At 59.2% G+C, this 18770-nt stretch overlaps 1 protein-coding gene across 5 annotated transcripts; it reads left to right on the top strand.

Annotated features, from left to right (window-relative positions):
• Positions 1-671: 671 nt before the first annotated feature.
• Positions 672-17347, top strand: NR4A1 (nuclear receptor subfamily 4 group A member 1). 5 transcript variants are annotated; one of them, XM_045287358.1, is made up of 9 exons: positions 672-744; positions 2688-2794; positions 4178-4345; positions 12526-13403; positions 14113-14242; positions 14487-14638; positions 14930-15132; positions 15222-15400; positions 16560-17347. In XM_045287358.1, exons 3-9 carry the CDS (start codon positions 4321-4323, stop codon positions 16814-16816), a joined length of 1824 nt encoding a protein of 607 aa, XP_045143293.1. In that variant the 5' UTR covers positions 672-744; positions 2688-2794; positions 4178-4320; the 3' UTR covers positions 16817-17347. The 5 variants fall into 5 exon arrangements, with proteins under 5 accessions (XP_045143293.1, XP_045143295.1, XP_045143292.1 ...); XM_045287357.1 differs by lacking the exon at positions 672-744 and having other exon boundaries at positions 2645-2794; XM_045287360.1 differs by lacking the exons at positions 2688-2794; positions 4178-4345 and having other exon boundaries at positions 691-744.
• The last annotated feature ends 1423 nt before the right edge of the window (positions 17348-18770 follow it).

The raw sequence follows: 18770 nt of genomic DNA, 5'->3' as shown, positions 1-18770 counted from the left end.
CACAAGTCAGGGGTCAACTTGATGGCCATCACCAGCCGTGTAAGTCAACACAGACATGGACCCAGCACTGCCCTAAGCTCTTTGGATATACTGACGCCTTTCACGCCCGATGACTGACCAGCCTGTGGTACTTGTTTTTGCAGCCGGGGCACTGGAGGAGCAGAGGTTATGTAGCTTGCCCAAAGGAGCCAGGCTTTGAACCCAGGCCGTCTGGGATCCAGCCTCTTTAAGCCCGCACACTTTGCTCTCAGGGATCCTTCCACATTTGGGGATTGTCCCCTCTGAGCTGCTGAATGAGGGGCCCTGTTGGTTCTGGCCAGAAGACTAACCCCGGCCCAGGCTGTGGGAATGGAACTAGAGCCCCTGAAAGAGAGAGGGGTGCTCTTATCTGTTCTCAAAAATGGCTCCACTCCTCAGCCTACAAGATGCCCTTTTGTCTGCGTCCAGGGCTGCGAGGCTGAGGGACTGTCCTGGCCATATCTCCCAGCCCCAAGAGCTACTTGTCCTGGGCAGGGGTCCCCAGCCTCATGATGTTCACCCAGGGAGGCCCTTGGGCTGCCTTGAAGCCTGTGTGGCCTGGATTCCACTCCCACCCCCACAGCGGCTGTGCACTCTGCCTGCATCTACCCTCCATTCACACCTTTTCTCCCTCCCAGCCCTCCACCATGGACCGAGGCCAGCCCCTGCCCCTCCCTGGTGACTGGCTCCCTGGGACAGGCCCAGAGCCTGCTGTCTGCCCTGGGGGTAAGTGCTCCTTTCTTGTCCTTTTGCCCCCAGGGGCCCCTGAGCAGGTTACCCATTCCCCCCACCCTACCCCCCCCACCCCGTGGGTATGGAACTGCCTGAGGCGGATGTGGTTTGGGGGTGGAGGGGAAGCCCTGCCGAGAGCGGACAAGGTACCACCTGCTTGGGAGATCAGATTTCTCCTGTGCTGAGGGTGCTGCGGGGGTGGCAGGGGGAAGCCCGGCTCAGCAGGAGAGCTCTGGGCCAGGTGACCTGGGTTGCTGGAGGGCGAGGGGGTGGTGAGAGCAGCCCTCCAGGGCAGCACATGCCTGCTTCCAGGAAGCCGATGGGGTAAGGTCAGGTAGGGGAGCTCTGGGCTGAGCAGGGAGGTTGGGGGCAGGCTTGGGTGGCAGCTGACTCCTTTCTAGGGTGTAGACATGGCCCCAGAGCTCATGAAGAGAAGGCAGACAACACACTGTAGTGACCACTGCCCCACCATGATCCGCGGAGTCTCCCTCCCGGGTCGCCACCATGGACAGAGGCCAGTCCCTACCTCTCTGTGGTGACCATCTGAAGCCAAAGGGGATGACTTGAGTTTATGCAAAAGCCTGTGGTCCACTCAGAACGGTGTGTAGACCACCCCAAAAGGGTGCTGGCTGCTCCCTCCATCATGGTGGGCTTGTAGGGCCCCGGAGTCCATGGGTCAAGGAGGCCGACCACTATGGATTAGGTGGTCTTTGCTGATCCTATGGGCTAGGGCAGGGACAGACCTTCCACTATGCTAACAGGCAAAAGCTTGACCTGTGGCCACCCAGCGCACCCCTCCCCTGGCCGATGAAACAGTGGAGTGACAGGGTAGAGATGCCTCAGAGGTCCACCTGTTCACCCACCCCACCTTATCCCCACCCAGCACATGCAGACTCCTGGAGCCCCGGACCAGCCCGAGTTTGGTCTGAGGGGACACCCCTTCCTTGTCCGAAGGCGAGAGGTGGTGAGCATGAGCAGCGTTTCTACCAGAATGTTCCTTGGTCTTGAGGGCTCTGAGAGCCTGGGTTGGGTTCACTGCAGCAGAGAGAGCCCTGGCCCCACCTGGAGTCCCCCCCACCCCCCTTTCCCTGAACAGCAGCATCATTAGGCAACTCCCCTCCTCCAGCCCTTGAGAGGTGCTCCGCTGACCCAGGGGCTGTCTCAGCTCCCCAGCAGCAGCCCCTGTAGGCTTGGTGCACTAGCTGCAACGCTGCAGAGCTGGAGCTGGGATGGGGAAGACTGGCGTCCAATGTGAGCCTGGTAGAGAGTTGGGAAGCGCTCATTTACTCCGGGGGCCAGGGTGCACCTGGTGTCCAGCTGACAAGCAGGCTCTGCCACCAACCTCTGGGCTGGGGGGTAGGGGGGGGGAATTACTGTAAATGGGAGAGGCAGGTGTCCCTGGTCAGCTGGAGATCTGGCTTGGGAAGCACGTGAGGGTGGAGGATGACATCACTGGGCTCGTGCCTCCCTTCCCCAGTCTGCACTCCGGTGCCAGCCTACGGCAGCCCTGGTGGGCAGGCGTCCTGGGGTTTACCCGTTGTCTGGGCGATTGCGGAGGTGGGGTGGAACTCCCATGCCACAGACACTGCCAAGGCCACCCTGAGGGGCTGCCAGACGGGCCACATGAGCGTTGGAGCTGGTCTTGTGACGTGGGCACCTGTCCGCTAGGCCCGGGCGTGGGCCCAGGGTCACGCTCACACCGGGGCTCCCGTCAGCTGACTATTTTGGGCCCTTGCTGACCTGGGCCAAAGTCGAGCCCCAGCCAAGAGGGCCCTGAGGCGGCTCCTCTCCCCAGAGACAGGCTCTGGTTTCTGCTATATAAACACAGGAGGACATGCTGGCTGGGTGTCCGCTCTGAGTCCTGAGCCTGCTTTGCTGGTGACAGGCCTCCACCGGGAGGACACGCAGACCAGGCAGTCACGTCTCTCTCCCCACAGGACTCCCTGAGGCTACCGGCAAGAGCCCGCACCCAGCCCAGGGACACTCCCTTTGGGTGCTTGTTCAGGATCTCTGGGAGTCAGAACAGACAGTGAGGTGGAAGCTGGTGAGTCTTGTGAATGGGGAAACTGAGGCATGGGAGCTGGGCGATGTGCATTGCCCTTGAAAGGAGGGGACGGGGTGGGGTGGGGGCAGGCAGTGCAGGTGTCAGGAATGAGAGTGAGTGAACTTGATGGCAGCTGGCAGCTGGAGCTGACTTGGAGCTGCGGCTAGGGGACACGGGGTGGGGGACATGAGCTGGATAGGTGATCCCATTCATATCCTTCTTCAGGGCTTCCCAGCAGGGCCCCCCACTCCTCATCTCCCAGTGACCTAGACCTCGGGAGTCCTGGGTCTGTTCAGGCAGGGGGACCACTCAGAAGTGAGTGTGCTGTCTGTCCACCAGGGTGCCACAGGATATCCATTCCTTAGCAGGTGGGGACTCGGGGGTTGAATGGGGTCTCCTACTCTTTGCTAAGACCTCAGCCCCTTCCCTGCTTGCCTCGCCTGGCTTCCCAGCTGCCTGAGAAGCAGGGCTGGAGCGAGGTCAGGCGGCTCTGCCAGCCAGCCAGCCACAAACACGCTACCCCTGGCCCAAGGCCAGGCCTCCGACCCAACACGGAACGTGTCTCGGCTCCTTACGTGGGAGGCTCCTGGACGCGCTTACTCCGTTCTCAAAAATAAATTTTCCTCCCTTTCTGAACGTGAGTCTCTAAACGAATCCAGAGCCTGAGACTAAAAATACCGTGACAATAGGGAAGTGCATCAGTCTTTCCGGCTGGCTGTTGTGCGTACTCCGAGGGGCGTTTATTTTGGAATTTGAAGTTTTGCCCAATGAAGAGGCTGGGTGGCCACCTTTGGTGGAGGCTGGGGAATTTGATGGGTGCTGGTGGTCGTCGGAGAGGTGCTGGGAGGCCCTCTGAGTAGGGAGGAGAGGCCAGGAGCTGAGGTGGCCCAGGGGGCACGCAGGGGGAGGCGAGGAGGATGCAGATACTGAGCTTTCCCAGGGAAGTCGGGCGCTGCTGGGCCTGCGCCCCAGCCTGGCTGGCTGGCTGGGCTGGCAGTTAGCTCATGTCTCTGGCTTGGGTGGGGGTGCTGGAGAGTAGCAGAGTCACTGCCTGAGGGTGGCCCCCGTGGTGGCCTGCAGTCCTTCCTTTACCCGTTTCTCTGGGGATTCATTGAGCACTTGCTGCATGCACTCTGGAATGTTTCTGGGGCTGGGTGGAGCTTCGTCTCGGGCAGAGGGCAGACTCCCATTTACTCTCCTCCAGCCCTGCAGGGAAGAAGGGAGATGTAGCGTAGGTTCTTGGGGGGGAAGGGTGCTGCCAGCTCCTCTCCCTCCCCTGCCCACTGCCAGCCCCAGGATCCTGCTGTTGGTCCCCCTGAGTCCAGGCCCCTGACAGCGCTCAGTTTCCCTCTGGAGCTTCTCCTTTGACTTGCTTTCCCACAGCTCCCGGACTTGGGATGTCTGCATAGGACATGTGACAGACCCGTCTCAGAGAGGTCCCAGGGACTGGCTTCAGGTCACACCCCAGGCCTCCGGGCTCCAGATGTCTCGACAACCTTTCCATCATTGACTCCTATAGGGTCGCTATGAGTCAGGATCAACTCGACGGCAGTGAGTTTGGTTCTGGTTTTGAGGGCTGGGGTCAGGATGGGGGTGGGAATAGTGGCTGGCCAGGTCATGCCTTTGGGGAGCCTTTTGGGGGCAGATAATGATATCTGCAATTATATGGCAGGGCTCGGACCAGCGCCAGGAGACAAGAGCCAGTGGCCTGAGCCTGACCAGCATCACCCCTGGTTCCCAGACTGGCCCTTGCCTGCTCCCCCAGGACAGTTGGCATTGCACCCTTGCCCATGCACCAGTCCCCCTGCCCACTGGCAGGAAGAGGAAGCGGCTATGTCAGGGCTGGCACTGGGCCCCAGGGCTGAGGAGGGGAAGCTCCCAGGGCCACTTCTCAGCAGGTAGAAGCAAGGCTCTCACCCAGTGCCCACCCTGTGGGAAGGGCGAGGCCTTGCTGAAAGTAGGGCAGGTTCCTGCCCTTGGCTTAGGGGCAGGCCCAGCTGAGCAAGGAGGGCGGGCAGCGTGGGAAAGGGGCTGTGGGGTTCCACTTCCTCCACCCCTGTGTACCCAACCTCATGCTACCCTGCTGGCTGGGGAGCATGCCAGCCCTGACCTGGGCTCCTTATTGATGCGGCCCCCATCCAAAATGAGGCAGACCGGGGCCTACTCCTCATGGAAGTTGAACTGCTTTTAGGAGTTGGGGCTCTAGTAAGGCCTTGGGTCCCAGAAAGTTTGACTAGGAGGGTCAAGGCCAGGGGTGTGGTTCACAAAAGGTGCAGTGTAGACGAGTGAGGACCCCTTTCGAATGTCAGGTGCTGCGGTTCCACCCGGCTGTCATCGTCCTGTACATGTCTGTCGAAGGAGCAGACACGGATATGAGAAGCAGCCCGTGACTCCAGGAACACACACTTGAGTCTGTACGCAGGGAATTCCCATGGCGCCTGCATCCATCTGAGTAGTGTCATCTCTCCCTTCGGGCGTGAATTTAAGAATTGTGGTGCAAATACATGCCACACACTGTGTGCCCATTTAACGATTCCAACAGGGACACTTCAGTGACGCCGGCCCATTCTTCACAGTCCACTCCTCCTCGCTCTCCTGGGCCAAATCATTCTGCCACTACTTTCCATAGAGGAGCTGTGGTGGTAGTGGTGCAGCACTTACGTGCTCACTGAAAGGCCAGGGGGTTTGGACCCACCAGACCTGGCTTTTCGGCTCCTGTGAAGATTTCAGCTGGAATAGAGCCAGCACACAGCTGTAGTGACATTTTTAAAGGACACTTTTGGGGGTGTCCTTTTGGGGGAGAGGGGCGAGTGTAATACAAGAAAGAGCACAAATCGTGGCTTAATAACCTCATAATATAACTGGATGACTTGCCCAGAGCGAACACAGCCAGGGACCAGCACGTAGATGAGGGAGTGGAAGCTGCCCGTCTCCCCAAGGGTCTCCTTCCAGGCCCTGCTGGTGCTGCCTGTGCGGTGTGTGTGCAGCAGGGACTATGGGGTCCGAGGCTGTCCCTTCTAGAGTTCAAGGTCAAGGGCAGCGGGCCCAGCACAAAACTGCAAGTTAGGGACCTGAGTGTGAATGCTGTGCCTGAGCCCCCATTTCCTCATTGATCAGACTCTGGAACCTGAAAAGGTTGGTTCATTGGAAGAAGGTTTGACACTTGGTTTGCCAAGGTCTGTCCCTCGCACTATGTCTCAGGCTAGGTTTTCTGCAGAACAAAACCAGCGACGCTTGTGTGTATCTTTGATCTTTCCATGAAGGAAACAGCAGACACAACTGGAGAAACAGGCAGGCTCCAAGTCCGTAGGTGAGATGTCAGGTTGGAGCCTTCTGATCGCAGAGTCTAATGAATACTGGGTAGGCGGGTCAGTAGGCAACATGGCAGGCTGCTGGCTCAAGTTTGAAGACCAGAAGGCAGAGGGCAAGCCAGATGCAGGGTTCATACTCAGCCAGAAGCAAGTAAGCTTTTCCACAGTGTCACTGTGGAAGCAGGCCACGCTCCCCGAGGAAACTTCCATTCATTTGTTTGGATCAGGGCTGTGATCTAAGGTAGGGTGTTACATCCCACCCTCATCATACAACTGATTGGCTGCTCATAGCAGATCCCATTATGGAAGTGATTCCATTGTGTCAAGTCACATGGTGGGGGACGACTAGGTCTTTATTACCGTCAAACCATGGAAAATACTAACCCGGTTGACACCAAACCTTAACTGTCACAGCATGTGTGAAGAAGTGAGCTAGCTTAGGAGGGTGGCATTTGAACTTTAATATTGAAAGATGAGCAGGACTATGTAGACCGGAAGAAGAAGAACGTGCCCGGTGGGTGAAATAGCTTGTGGAAAGGTGTAACTCAAAGTTCTTTTGTTGGGGTCGTAGGGAGTATGGGTGATGGGGGCATACAGGCCGACTGGGGCTATGATGAAGGGAACCAAGTATGTTGGATTTGCTGCCAGCATGACATCATCTCTCTCTGCCTTTCCTGTGTCATCATGACCCTGCCTTACCTTCTGGTCCTTGTTTGTAATTTTGGACATGTCTGCCTTCATTCCTGGTCCTCCCCCACCCCAGTGAGTGGTCCCTCTGACCTTGTCCCGGGAGGCTGCTGCACCAGGGGGGCTCATTGAGGGTTTCTGCCCAACCTGGGACCAGCTTGTACTCTGAGACTCCCAAAGCGTGTGTGCTCATGATGCCTTCCCCAGAATCTCTGCTGACTGGGTGGCCACCTCCCTCGGAGCCCGCAGGCCACCATCCCTGGAGAGCCTCTGGGTTGCAGAGCCTGGGTCCCCACGTCCCTTTCTTGCCTCTCTCCTGTGTTGGCTGAGGCAGTGAGTCGGATGAGAGATCAGCTGTGTTTCCACCAGGAGAAACTGCCTTTTGCGTCTTAGGTTGTGTTGACTTATTTTATGAGTATAGTTTATTTAGCACCCCAGCATGCTCTGAAGGCCTAGCCAAGGGGCAGCTGCAGTTGCCCCTGTGTCCCTCTCTGAAGGGGTGGGACTGCAGCAGTCCTATAGCAGTCTTACAGCCTGGGAAGGTGGGCTCTGGGCTGCAAGTGGATTGGGAGACTGGGACCTAGACCAGAGGCCTGGACAGCCCCTCAGCATTCTTGAGTTCCCCAATCAAAGGTGGTTGGGATGACAGGAGATTAGAAGAACTCAAAGCACTAAGGCCAGGTATGAGCAGCTGAGCCCTGACAAGTCAAGGCACAGATAAAAGCCCTGTGTGATTCACAAATCATTTTCACCCCTAAGGAAAAAAAAAAAAGCATTTTTTCCCCCCTAAGCAAAATGGTATGCAAAAGCCCAAAGGAAAACAGAACTTGGACTAGGCTGGGGTGGAGATCCTGGATTCGTTTTACTCCACACTGCCCTGAAGCTGTCACATGACACGGTGCCCGAGCAGAAATGGGGTGGAGAGCAGGGGGTGGGAGGGGACCCGTTCTCTCTGGAATGGATGAAGCCTGAGATATTTGCAGAGAACTCGGGTGGGTGGGCAGACATGTGGGAAATGGGTGACCAGAGGTGAGGGTGGAAGTGGGGAGCAGGAAGTGCCTGGAGGGCAGAGGGAAGTGTTACGGGGTCACCAGATGAAGTGAAAGTGAGGTGGGTGGGTGGGTGCAGCCTCTACTGATGTTGACTCACGGGTGACGCTGTTGGGTAAGTGGTGGACTGCTAATCACAAGATTGAAGGTTCAAAATCACCAGCTGCTCCTAGGAGAAAGATGAGGCTGTGTGCTGCCATACAGACAGACAGCCCCAGAACCCCAATGTCGACTCCACTAGAGAGCAGTGTGGCCTTTCCTGGGGGAGAGGATGGATGGGGGCCATAGTGGGGTGAGCAGCTCCCCCTTTTTCAACTTTTGCACTTCATCCTTGCTCTCAATTAGCTGGTCAGGGTGCCCTAGGCCTGTGGAGGGATAGGGTGCAGGAGTGAAGGCGGAGCCCAGGAAGGCTCCAGGAGGTTCTAGCCTGTTAAGTTCTGATGCCACCCACCCTGCCAGGCTCCTCTCTGCCCCACAGGCAGGTGCTATGGTCAGAACCGCCCCCTCCACAAGGGTGGGGGCGGGAGTTGAGGTGCTCTCTGACCTTTGGGGAGGAGGGCTGTCCTGGTAGGAGAGAGTACAAGATAACCCTAGGGGAGCTGGCAGTGGAGTGGGTGCCCCTGCTCTGCTGTGCGGCCCTTAGCAAGTACCCTATCTCTGAGCCAGTTTATTTCCAAAAAGGGGAACGGTTGGCATCCGTTTGAAAAGACTTCTCAGGCACCACCCGGCGTTCTAAAATCTGGTAATTTCCCAAGCCGGGTGCACCCAGAGCTGGGGAGAAGCCCTGTGAAGAACCCAGGTCCGGTGTGTGAAGCCTGCAGGTGTTGTTGGGGAAAGCACTTCACGGGCCCGGGAAGACCTTGTGTGGGCAATTTGGGGGAGAGAGTAAGCAGCACCCTAACTGTCATCTGAGCGGAGGTGACCTCTTGGCCTGACACCACATTGGGGAGCACCGGCCCCAAGCAGTGCAGAAGCTGCACCCTGGGCGGAGCTGGGGCGCAGGCTCACCAGGGTGCCCCTGGGTTCCCTGTCCCAGCTGATGCCTGCCCAGCGGCAGGAGAGGGCGAGACCCCAGGCCTCCGGAAAGAGCTCAGGAAGAGGCCAAGGCGGAGGCCAGCCCGAGAGACCGGGTGCGGCCGAGCCGCCCGGGAGCAGCCCGAGGGCGAGGAAATCCTCCCCCGGGGAAGCCCGGGGCCGCCGCTCTCCAGCGCCCTCTTCTTCGGCTCTCGCCTTCCCAGCCGGTTATTTCGGACCTGGAGGCTCCCCGACCCGGTTCTGAGTCCGGTGGTGGGGAGAGCCTGGCGGGGCGCGCAGCTGCTATTTTTAGCGGGCGCGAGGGCCCTATTTATAGATCAAACACTCCGCGCTTCCTGCGTCAATGGAACCCCGCGTGCGTCACGCGCGCAGACATTCCAGGCCCCCCTCTCGCCCCGCCCCCTCGGGCTCCCCGGCCCCGCGCCTCCCTCCCTCCGTCCGCCTCCCGCCGGAACCGCGCCGCCCCCCGCGCCCTTGTATGGAAAGCTCGCCGGGCTGCGTGCGTCAATGGCGCCCCCGCCCCCCCTGTGCGTCACGGAGCGCTTAAGAGGAGGGTCCTGCCTGGCCGGGGAGCCCCAGTAACGGAGGCTGTGAAACTTGGGGCAGTGTGCGGAGACTGCGGGAGCGCACGCGGGACCAGACTGCGACTCGGGGCGCTGGTGGCGGGCAAGGGGCACAGGAACCGTTCGGCCGGGTACGTGCCCCGCAGGGAGCGTGCATCTGCATGGGTCCCTGGGGTTTCGCTTTTAGGGGTGCTGGCCATGGGAGATGGAATGTACGCACGGGCAGAAAGGGAGTTGTAGGGTCCTCCGGCAGGAGGACGGGAGTTCAGTGCCCTCCGGGCTGGGGAGGCAGCGGTCGAAGCCAGGTGGGGACCCAGATTGGACGGGGCGCCGGAGGGGGGAGTGTCAGTGCACGGTGGAAGCCGCAGGGGTTGGAATTGGCGCCAACGTAGAGACTTGTCCAGCAAGCAGCTGGCTTGAATTCAAGTCCCAAGTCGACAAGGTGCTCAGGACTCGGGTGCTGATGAGGGTCTCCATAGCGTGTTGGGAAAGGCATCCGGAGCTGAACTTCAGCCCCGGTTTCCCAAAAGTCTTCGTTCCCCCAGCCTGGGAACGAAGCCCCGGTTTCCCAAAGGTCTTCGTTCCTCCAGCCCCCTCTCCCGTTTGCCCCTCTTAGTCGCTTAGTTTGCCTGGACCTGTCCAGGCAGTTTCTTTCTGTCTGAGCTGGGTTGGGCGACCAGTCGACCACCCAAGAGAATGGCTAATGCTGGTGGCCGAACTGTGAGGGGCGTTTGCCTTCTGTTGGAAGGAGTGAGTCTTCTTGGCAAGAGCAGGAGCAGGGTCCCTTTCTAGAAGCACGGGGAGTGGTGGTGTTTTATTAGCTGTGACTTGGATCGTGTGTGTGTGTGTGTGTGTGTGTGTGTGTGTGTGTGTGTGTGTGTGTGTGTGTGTGAAGATGTGGAAACCCTTGTCCTTGGGGACCCTGGAGGGAGTTGTGACTACAGGAGCCTGTGGGAGGGGGGGTGCTTCTGGGAGGATCTGAGTCCCCTATCACCTGGGCCCCCCTTACCCTGTAGTCTTTGTGGGATCTCACAGGTAGGGAGGGTGCAGTCTCAGGCTCGTTCAAGAGAACAGGTGAAAACCACACTGTTGCCAGGACCTGCCTGAAGCCGGATTCTCCCCACTCCTCCTTCAACTCCACCTCTTCCTCCTCTCTGGGGACTGCTCCTCCCACCCATTGGGTTTGGATATAGGTCCTGTGTTGTTAAGTACCTGCACAGCATGGAAGCTGGGGGTGGTGGGGGGGTGGGGGGGTGGCGGCGGGCATAGGTTGGTGGGGGCTGATCCGGATGTGGGACGTCCAAGTGGAGAAACAGGATTTGAATAAGGCTGGACCGCCCTGCTCTGCGTGGCTGCCGCTCTCCTCCCACCTCTAGCCCATCCCTGCCAGGCTGTCCTGGTGCTGGGAGACGTGGCTTCTCTTATCGGGAGCAGGTGCCCAGGACTGCATGCCGAGAATGGGTGCCTCCAGGCAAGTGGTGCCAGAGCTTTGAGGGCCTCTGTTGCCTGCGTTGGTGTGTGCCATGGGTGGAGCTGGCCCTACAGGGAGAAGGGCTAGGACCAGGGCTCTTGGCTGGGGGGTAGTGATTGACAGCCTTGGCCCCATTTGCTTACCCCCAGATTCCTGGTATTTGAGTTTCAGCTGGGATTCTTCCCCAGTAGACCCCCTCCTTGACTGATTAGGGTGGAGTTATGCAGACCCCAGGCAGGGACCAGGGAGGGAGGGTGGCCCTGTCCTGGAACTTCCTGCATGAATTTGACTAATCTCTGAATTTAAGATGTGTGTGTGTGTGTGTGTGTGTGTGTGTGTTGATTGACTTTTTCTGGCTTTTCATGGTGAGGTCCAGGGAGGGGCAGGCTCCTTCTGCTTCTGCATACCACCTTATGTCCTCTGCTGGACTTTTGAGTGCTCCCCCCTCCCCCCATGGCAAATGTGAGAACTAAATGCCTTGATATCTTTCCTAAGAGGCAAGAATTCAGAAGTAGGAGAGACCATTATTTCTGTTAACAAGGCACTCAGAAATTCAGATGTGTAATTATAAGGGGGAAATCTCCAGTAGGGGCTTCAAGAAGTTGGTGGGAAAATGGAATTAGTAGAGAATAGTTTTCTTTCTACGAACCTTTTCTGTATGAGTTTTTGGACGTGTATTTGTTGCAGTGGTGTGAGGTAGGAGTTCAGGTAGGAGAGAACTCAGAGCAGGCGTCTTATTTTACGTCTGAGTATTGCCTCCTACAAAATGAGCAGGGAGAGGTGCTCAAGGTATCGTGGAGAAATTCTTCTTAGGGACTGGTCATTCTCTGGAAGTCTGGGGCCTTGTTCTCTCTCCCTCCAGCATATGGCCTTTAAAGGTCTGAAGCCAGGGCCCCTGATCCCCGGGGGAGCAGGACTCCCTTTCTCTTGGCATCTGGGAGCATCCCAGGCAGTGCAGAGGGGGTGTCCAGCCCCAGATGGCAGGACTGGGGTGCATGTGGGAGCCCCAGCCCTTGCTCAGTCTGTAGGGTGGGGGCAGGCTCAAGGGCAGCTGCCTTGGTCCTTAGGCCGCTTTCTGGAGCCAGGTGGGGTCTGGACCTTCATTCCCAGCCCCTGTTGTCTCTCTCCAGGATGCCCTCCTTCCAGGCATGGAGTAGGGGGGCTGGGGTGCAGAAGGAGTTTTGCAGAAGAGAAGTCTGGGCTGAGTTGAGAATACTCCCAGGAAGTGAGCCCACCTGTTCCTGGGATTGGGCATCCTCCTGTGGGGGAGGGGCAGGGGGCTGGAAGAACACAGCTGCCCCCTGTTCCCTCAGAGAAACGCTGGCCAGATGCCTTCCAGGGTTCCCAGGCCAACTAGGGTGTGGCAGGCCTCCCGGCGGAGCCCACTTTGGCTGGGCCACTGCCCAGGGACTGTGTGGTGTGTAGGTTGAGAGGGTGCTCTAGCCAGGGGTCAGGCTCTTGGGTTCTGTGGTTGTTCACAGCCCTCGGGCCTCTGAGTCCTGCCTCTTGCCTGGGCTTCTTGCCACCTGGCTGCCCCTGGGGCCTAGCCTGTGCAGTGAGACTCGACTTGGGCGCTGACTCCTCCCCTCCCGTTGGGGCTCCTCTCCCTCTCCAGAGATGCCCTGCATCCAAGCCCAGTATGCCACTCCAGCGCCGAGCCCAGGAGCCCGTGACCACCTGGCAAGCGACCCCCTGACCCCTGAGCTCAGCAAGCCCACCATGGACCTGGCCAGCCCCGAGACGGCCCCTGCTGCCCCCACGGCCCTGCCCAGCTTCAGCACCTTCATGGACGGCTACACGGGGGAGTTTGACACGTTCCTCTACCAGCTGCCGGGCACCACCCAGCCGTGCTCCTCGGCCTCCTCCACGGCCTCCTCCACGTCCTCGTCCTCAGCCACCTCCCCTGCCTCTACTTCCTTCAAGTTCGAGGACTTCCAGGTGTATGGCTGCTACCCAGGCCCCCTGAGCGGCCCCCTGGACGAGACCCTGTCCTCCAGCGGCTCCGACTACTACGGCAGCCCCTGCTCCGTCCCCTCCCCGTCCACGCCCAGCTTCCAGCCGCCCCAGCTCTCTCCCTGGGAGGGCTCTTTTGGCCATTTCTCACCCAGCCAGACTTACGAAGGCCTGCGGGCGTGGACTGAGCAGCTGCCCAAGGCCTCGGGGCCCCCCCAGCCCCCAGCCTTCTTCTCCTTCAGCTCCCCGACTGGCCCCAGCCACAGCCTCCCCCAAAGCCCCCTGAAGCTCTACCCCTCCCAGGCCGCTCACCAGCTGGGGGAGGGGGAGAGCTACGCCATGCCGACCACCTTCCCAGGCCTGGGGCCTACCTCTCCACACCTGGACAGCTCGGGGATGCTGGACGCGCCCTTGGCCTCAGCCAAGGCCCTCGGTGGGGCTCCCGGGGCAGGCGAGGGCCGCTGCGCCGTGTGCGGGGACAACGCTTCGTGCCAGCATTACGGCGTGCGCACCTGCGAGGGGTGCAAGGGCTTCTTCAAGGTGAGGCCCTGGGCCCGCAGGGGCTTCGTGGAGGAAGTGGGGACAGCCAGGTCCCTTCCCTGGTCGGGTTTCCTCCCCTGCAGCAAAGGGGCGAGCCTGCCTGGGCTCCCCCAGAGGCAGGGGCCTCGGGGCCAGTAAGAAGGGGCCACGGGCTGAGGGGCAACAGAAGGGGAGGGTCTGGGGGTCAGCCTTTGGCTTGGCTCGGCCCGCCCTCTCCCCTTCAAGGTCCCAGGAAGGGGGGCCCCCACACCCTCTTGTCCCTGGCAGGAGATGAAAGGAGCTGGGAGAAGGCTGGGGGTGGCCTCGGGAACAAGCTGTGTATTTGTCCCAGCGCTGGGTGCCCACTTAGCTTCCCGCCCCCACCCCAGCCGCTCCCGCCCCGCTGTGTCTGCCCCTGGAAAGGGGCAGGCGGGCAGGAGCACGGTGAAATGGACAGGTGTCAGGGCTGCTGGGGAGTCCCCGCCTGGCCCTCACCTTCTGCCCTGGGGCAGAACGCTCCTCCAGGGCCCCCTAGACTTGCCTCTTCCTCCCCACCCCACAACCCCTGTCTCTCCCTCCCCTGCCACCCAAATGTTAGAAAAATAGCTGTGAACAGAGAACGCTTTTGTCTGCATCGGCAGCAGGATCTGGACAGTGCCCTCCCCTGGAAGGTCCCCCCTCCCACCCCACTTTCTGACAGCCTGTTCCGTGTCACCCCCCCCCCCTCCAGCGCACAGTGCAGAAAAACGCCAAGTACATTTGCCTCGCCAACAAGGACTGCCCTGTGGACAAGAGGAGGCGGAACCGCTGCCAGTTCTGCCGATTCCAGAAGTGCCTGGCTGTGGGCATGGTGAAGGAAGGTGGGTGGCTGCGGATGGGCCAGGGGGCAGACCCGGCTCAGTGGGCGGGGCGGGGCCAGTCCCCTATGTACACCTGCCCTGCTGGGTCTGAGCATGGCCTGGCTTGGGAGGAGTGGGGAAGGAGGCCCTGGTGGGGACCCCTGGGGCTCGGGCTCCCCATGTCCCGGCATCTGTGCTCTCAGCTTTGGCCGAGGGGTCATGAGGTGGTGTCCCCCTGTCCTCACTGTGGCCTGTTTGTCTGCAGTTGTCCGGACAGACAGTCTGAAGGGCCGGCGGGGTCGGCTCCCTTCAAAACCCAAGCAGACCCCTGATGCCTCCCCCGCCACCCTCCTCACCTCGCTGGTCCGGGCACACCTGGACTCGGGGCCCAGCACGACCAAACTGGACTACTCCAAGGTGAGGCCCCCGCCCCTCTGGGAGGGCACACTCAGTGCGTGGGGGTAGGGGGGCGTCACTCCACACACTGAAATGAACAGAAGCCCCCTTTGGGTTGACCAGATGGGCAACTCAACATCTCGGGGCCACTTAGGCAAACAACGGCTGCCCTGGGGCCGTGTATGAGAAGTGGCAAACAGGAGCAAGAGCCCAGTTTCAGTTGTAGCCTCTCCCCCTCTCCCCAAGATGGCCGGCCCAGGGGGGCCGGTGCGGGGCCTTTGAGGGTGCTGACCGTACTGGGTACCCTCCTAGTTCCAGGAGCTGATGCTGCCCCGTTTTGGGAAGGAGGATGCCGGGGATGTGCAGCAGTTCTACGACCTGCTCTCGGGGTCCCTGGAGGTTATCCGCACGTGGGCTGAGAAGATCCCCGGCTTTGCTGAGCTGGCCCCCTGCGACCAGGACTTGCTGCTGGAGTCGGCCTTTCTGGAGCTCTTCATCCTCCGCCTGGCCTACCGGTAGGCCTCTCCCCGGCGCCTTGGCCAGATCCCCCAATGCTGCCCGCCCTGGGGCTGCCCTGACTGCCTGTGTTCACCCCCACCCCCAGGTCCAAGCCGGGCGAGGGGAAGCTGGTCTTCTGCTCGGGCCTGGTGCTGCATCGGCTGCAGTGCACCCGAGGTTTCGGCGAGTGGATCGACAGCATCCTGGCCTTCTCTCGGTCCCTGCACAGCCTGGTCGTGGACGTCCCCGCCTTCGCCTGCCTGTCTGCTCTCGTCCTCATCACCGGTGAGGGGACAGCACCAGGCAGGCCTGGGGCTTGAGGAGGGGCCTGGTGGAGGAGCTGTTTAGTCCTCTGCAGGGTGGTGGTCGGGGAGGGGAGAGGGCCCAAGTGGGCTGGCATCTAGCACTTGCTAAGCTCCTGCTCCTGCTCAGACCTGTGGGACAGGCAAGAACCTGAGAGGGGCAGACACTTGCTCAGAGCAGTACAGCTGAAGGTGGTAGAGCGGGGGCAGGCTTAATTTTACCTGATGCCAAAGCCCAATCAAGCCTGTGAATTAACCCCCGCTCAGAGCTACCCAAGACCCTGCTGCAGTCTACGGTGGTGCTGTTAGTGCACTGGGCTGCAACCTGAAAGGTCAGCAGTTCAAGTCCCTCCGGAGAAGACTGCGGCACAGTTTACTCAGACATGTGCGTGGTGGTGGTCACCGATGTGTCTGTTTTAGAAATGTTCGCTGGGGTGTAACCCACACACAGAAAGATAAGGGAGGTAGGGATGACCACTAGGCACCCATCAGAGGTCTTCTGGCTTCTTCCCCTGCCCCGGGAGCTGCTGTGCTGACTCTTAACTGCCCGGATTAGCCTTGCCTGCCCCTGTACTTTACGTAATTGCTGTTGTCCACGTATGCATGAACCCTCATGTCCAAAGAGGGTGGCTTCTTGGGGGGCGGGGCAGGCGCAAGGGATACCTGCTCAATTTTCATTTTCAAAGGCTCCAGAGCCCACCACCACCTTCCCCCCCTTGTTGACGTTCAGTGGAACCCTAACAGGTCGTCACACTGGTTTGGCCCACTCTGGCTGAAGAGGGCCTGGGCTGCTGGGCCCTCGGACTCGCTGCCTCTGGGGGTATCTCAGACCCACGGCTGCCACCCTCCAGGGCTTCTCAGGCAGTCAGTAGCGTAGCCAGAAAGCCAGGGTGCCTCTTCTCTCTTTCTTTATGACCTTGATAAGTCCTGTCACCCCTCCCGGCCTGTTTCCCCCTTGCCTAGAAGGACATTGAAGGGGAAACTTCCCTCCTAGGCTCCCGATGGGGTCTCCACATGAGCCGGTGTGCATGCGAGCTTTTGCAGGGTGCCGGGGAACCAACGGGAGAGACCGGGGTTGGGGTTTCTAGGTGTTGGGGCGTCTGGCTCTGGGATGGGCGGCTAAGTCTCACCCTTGTCTGCAGACCGGCACGGGCTACAGGAGCCTCGGCGGGTGGAGGAGCTGCAGAACCGCATTGCCAGCTGCCTGAAGGAGCACGTCTCGTCGGTGGCGGGCGAGCCCCAGCCGGCCAGCTGCCTGTCCCGCCTGCTGGGCAAGCTGCCCGAGCTGCGGACCCTGTGCACCCAGGGCCTGCAGCGCATCTTCTACCTCAAGCTGGAGGACCTGGTGCCCCCTCCACCCATTGTCGACAAGATCTTCATGGACACGCTGCCCTTCTGACCCCAGCCCGGGAACATGCGTGCACACGCGTGTGTGCCTGCACACTGCCCCACACGTGCCTTTAGCCCACGGCCCACAGACCCCAGAACAGAGCACCCCTCCTAGCACCCCACCGGGTGTGAGCCCAAGGCCCAATGGCCTCCTTGTTGACTCTAAGAAGCCACCAGGAAGCTCGAGCCCTGGGGGATGGGGGGGATTCGTTCGTGGGGGGGACCCCCACTATTGTCTTATGCCCAGCCCACCCCTGGCCTTTATGTTTTTGTAAGATAAACTGTTTTTAACACATACTGCCATGCTGTAAATAAGCCGAACGCTGTTGTAAATACAGGAAGGAAGGGGTTAAGGTGGGAGTTGGGGTTGGGAAGAATGGATGGGGCTCCCCGCCAGCCTCCTCCCCCATGTACATAAACTGTCACCCTAGGAGGAAGACAGATGACAGAGTCTGACATTTATATTTGTGTATTTTCCTGGATTTATAGTATGTGACTTTTCTGATTAATATATTTAATATATTGAATAAAAAATAGACATGTAGCCAAAACTGGGGGTTCTGTCTATCTCTGACGCCTTGTTCTCTGACCCTAATACACACAGCGAACTGAAAAATACTGCCACCCTTCAAGTCCATGCTGATCCACAGTTTCCGAGGCTTTGTGACTCCTTAGGGAAGCTGAGAGTCTCATCTTTCTCCCGAGGAGTGGCTGGTGGGTCCCTGACAGCACCCCTTTCCTTTGACCCCCTACATACCCATACTTGCATACTCGCAGAGACGGTGGCTCTGGCTAACCCTGGGGTAGTTACTAACTTGGTTCAACAGGTCTTGGTTTGCAAAAACCAGTCACCAATTATCATCCAGCTGGTTCCGACTCGGGCACCCTGACCGAGCAGAATGGTGCTTCAGCAAGTGTTTAGTGGCGACGTTTTCCAGCCAATCACCAGACCTTCCCGGCAGGCTGGGTTAGCAGCCAGGCAAGTTAGCTACTGACAACACCCAGGGTAAAAGGGTCACGGGACCATTTGCTTCATGGGTGCTCATGTCCAGCACGCAGAATGGTTTCCAACAATAAACATCCAGACAGGAGGTGGGCTGAGCGAGGCCTTCCGTCATCCGGCCACGGGCTCGTCTCAGCAGCCCTTAACAGGGGCTAGCGCTTTCCTGTGATGGACCTGTAATCTCCACATCTGTAAAATGGGAAACAGGTAGACCCCACCTCCCAGAGGGACGGGGAGAGAGAGGTACTTGAACACAGCTGGGTATAAGTAAGTCAAGGTAGCAGAAGCAGTTACAGGGATTTTGGTGGTGCCGTGGGTTACGCCCTGGGCTGCGAGGGGAGTGGTTGGCGGTTCTCAAACAGTTATAGCGCTCGAGAAAGACGAGGCTGGCTGCTTCTGGAAAGATGGACGTGAGCCTATTTTTTATTTTTACTTTTTAATCAATTTATTGGGGCTCATACAATTCATCACAATACATAGATCAATTGTGTAGAGCACATCTATATATTTGTTGCCCTCATCATTCCCAAAATTCGCTTGCCTCTTGGGTTCCTGGAATCCGCTCATTTTCCTTTTTTTATTCCCCCTCCCCTCCCCTTCCTCCTCCCCTTTCCCCCATGCACCCTTGATAATTTATAAGTTATTATTGTATCCTATATTACACTGTCCGGCGTCTCCCCTCACCCACCCCGCTGCTGCCCGTCCCCCAGGGAGGAGGCCATACGTGGCTCCCTGTGATCCATTCCCCCTTGCTACCTCCCCCTTCCCTCCTGGTATCGCCACTGTCACCCCTGGTCCTGAGAGGTTCTTCTGTCCTAGATTCCCTGCGTTTCCAATTCCCATCTGTACCGCTGTGCATCATCTGGTCTAACCAGGTCTGCAAGGCAAAATGGGGTCCTGGTAGTTGGGGGGAGGACATGAGCTTTTAAGGAGCCATTCCACGCTATCCCAGAGGGTTCCT

Source organism: Echinops telfairi, unplaced genomic scaffold, assembly GCF_000313985.2.
Source record: "Echinops telfairi isolate 266 unplaced genomic scaffold, ASM31398v2 ScPeMD7_12;HRSCAF=54, whole genome shotgun sequence".
NCBI classification, from domain to species: domain Eukaryota; kingdom Metazoa; phylum Chordata; class Mammalia; order Afrosoricida; family Tenrecidae; genus Echinops; species Echinops telfairi.
The sequence above is the reverse complement of the archived record's forward strand: the minus strand, read 5'-3'. Positions and strand labels throughout refer to the sequence as shown.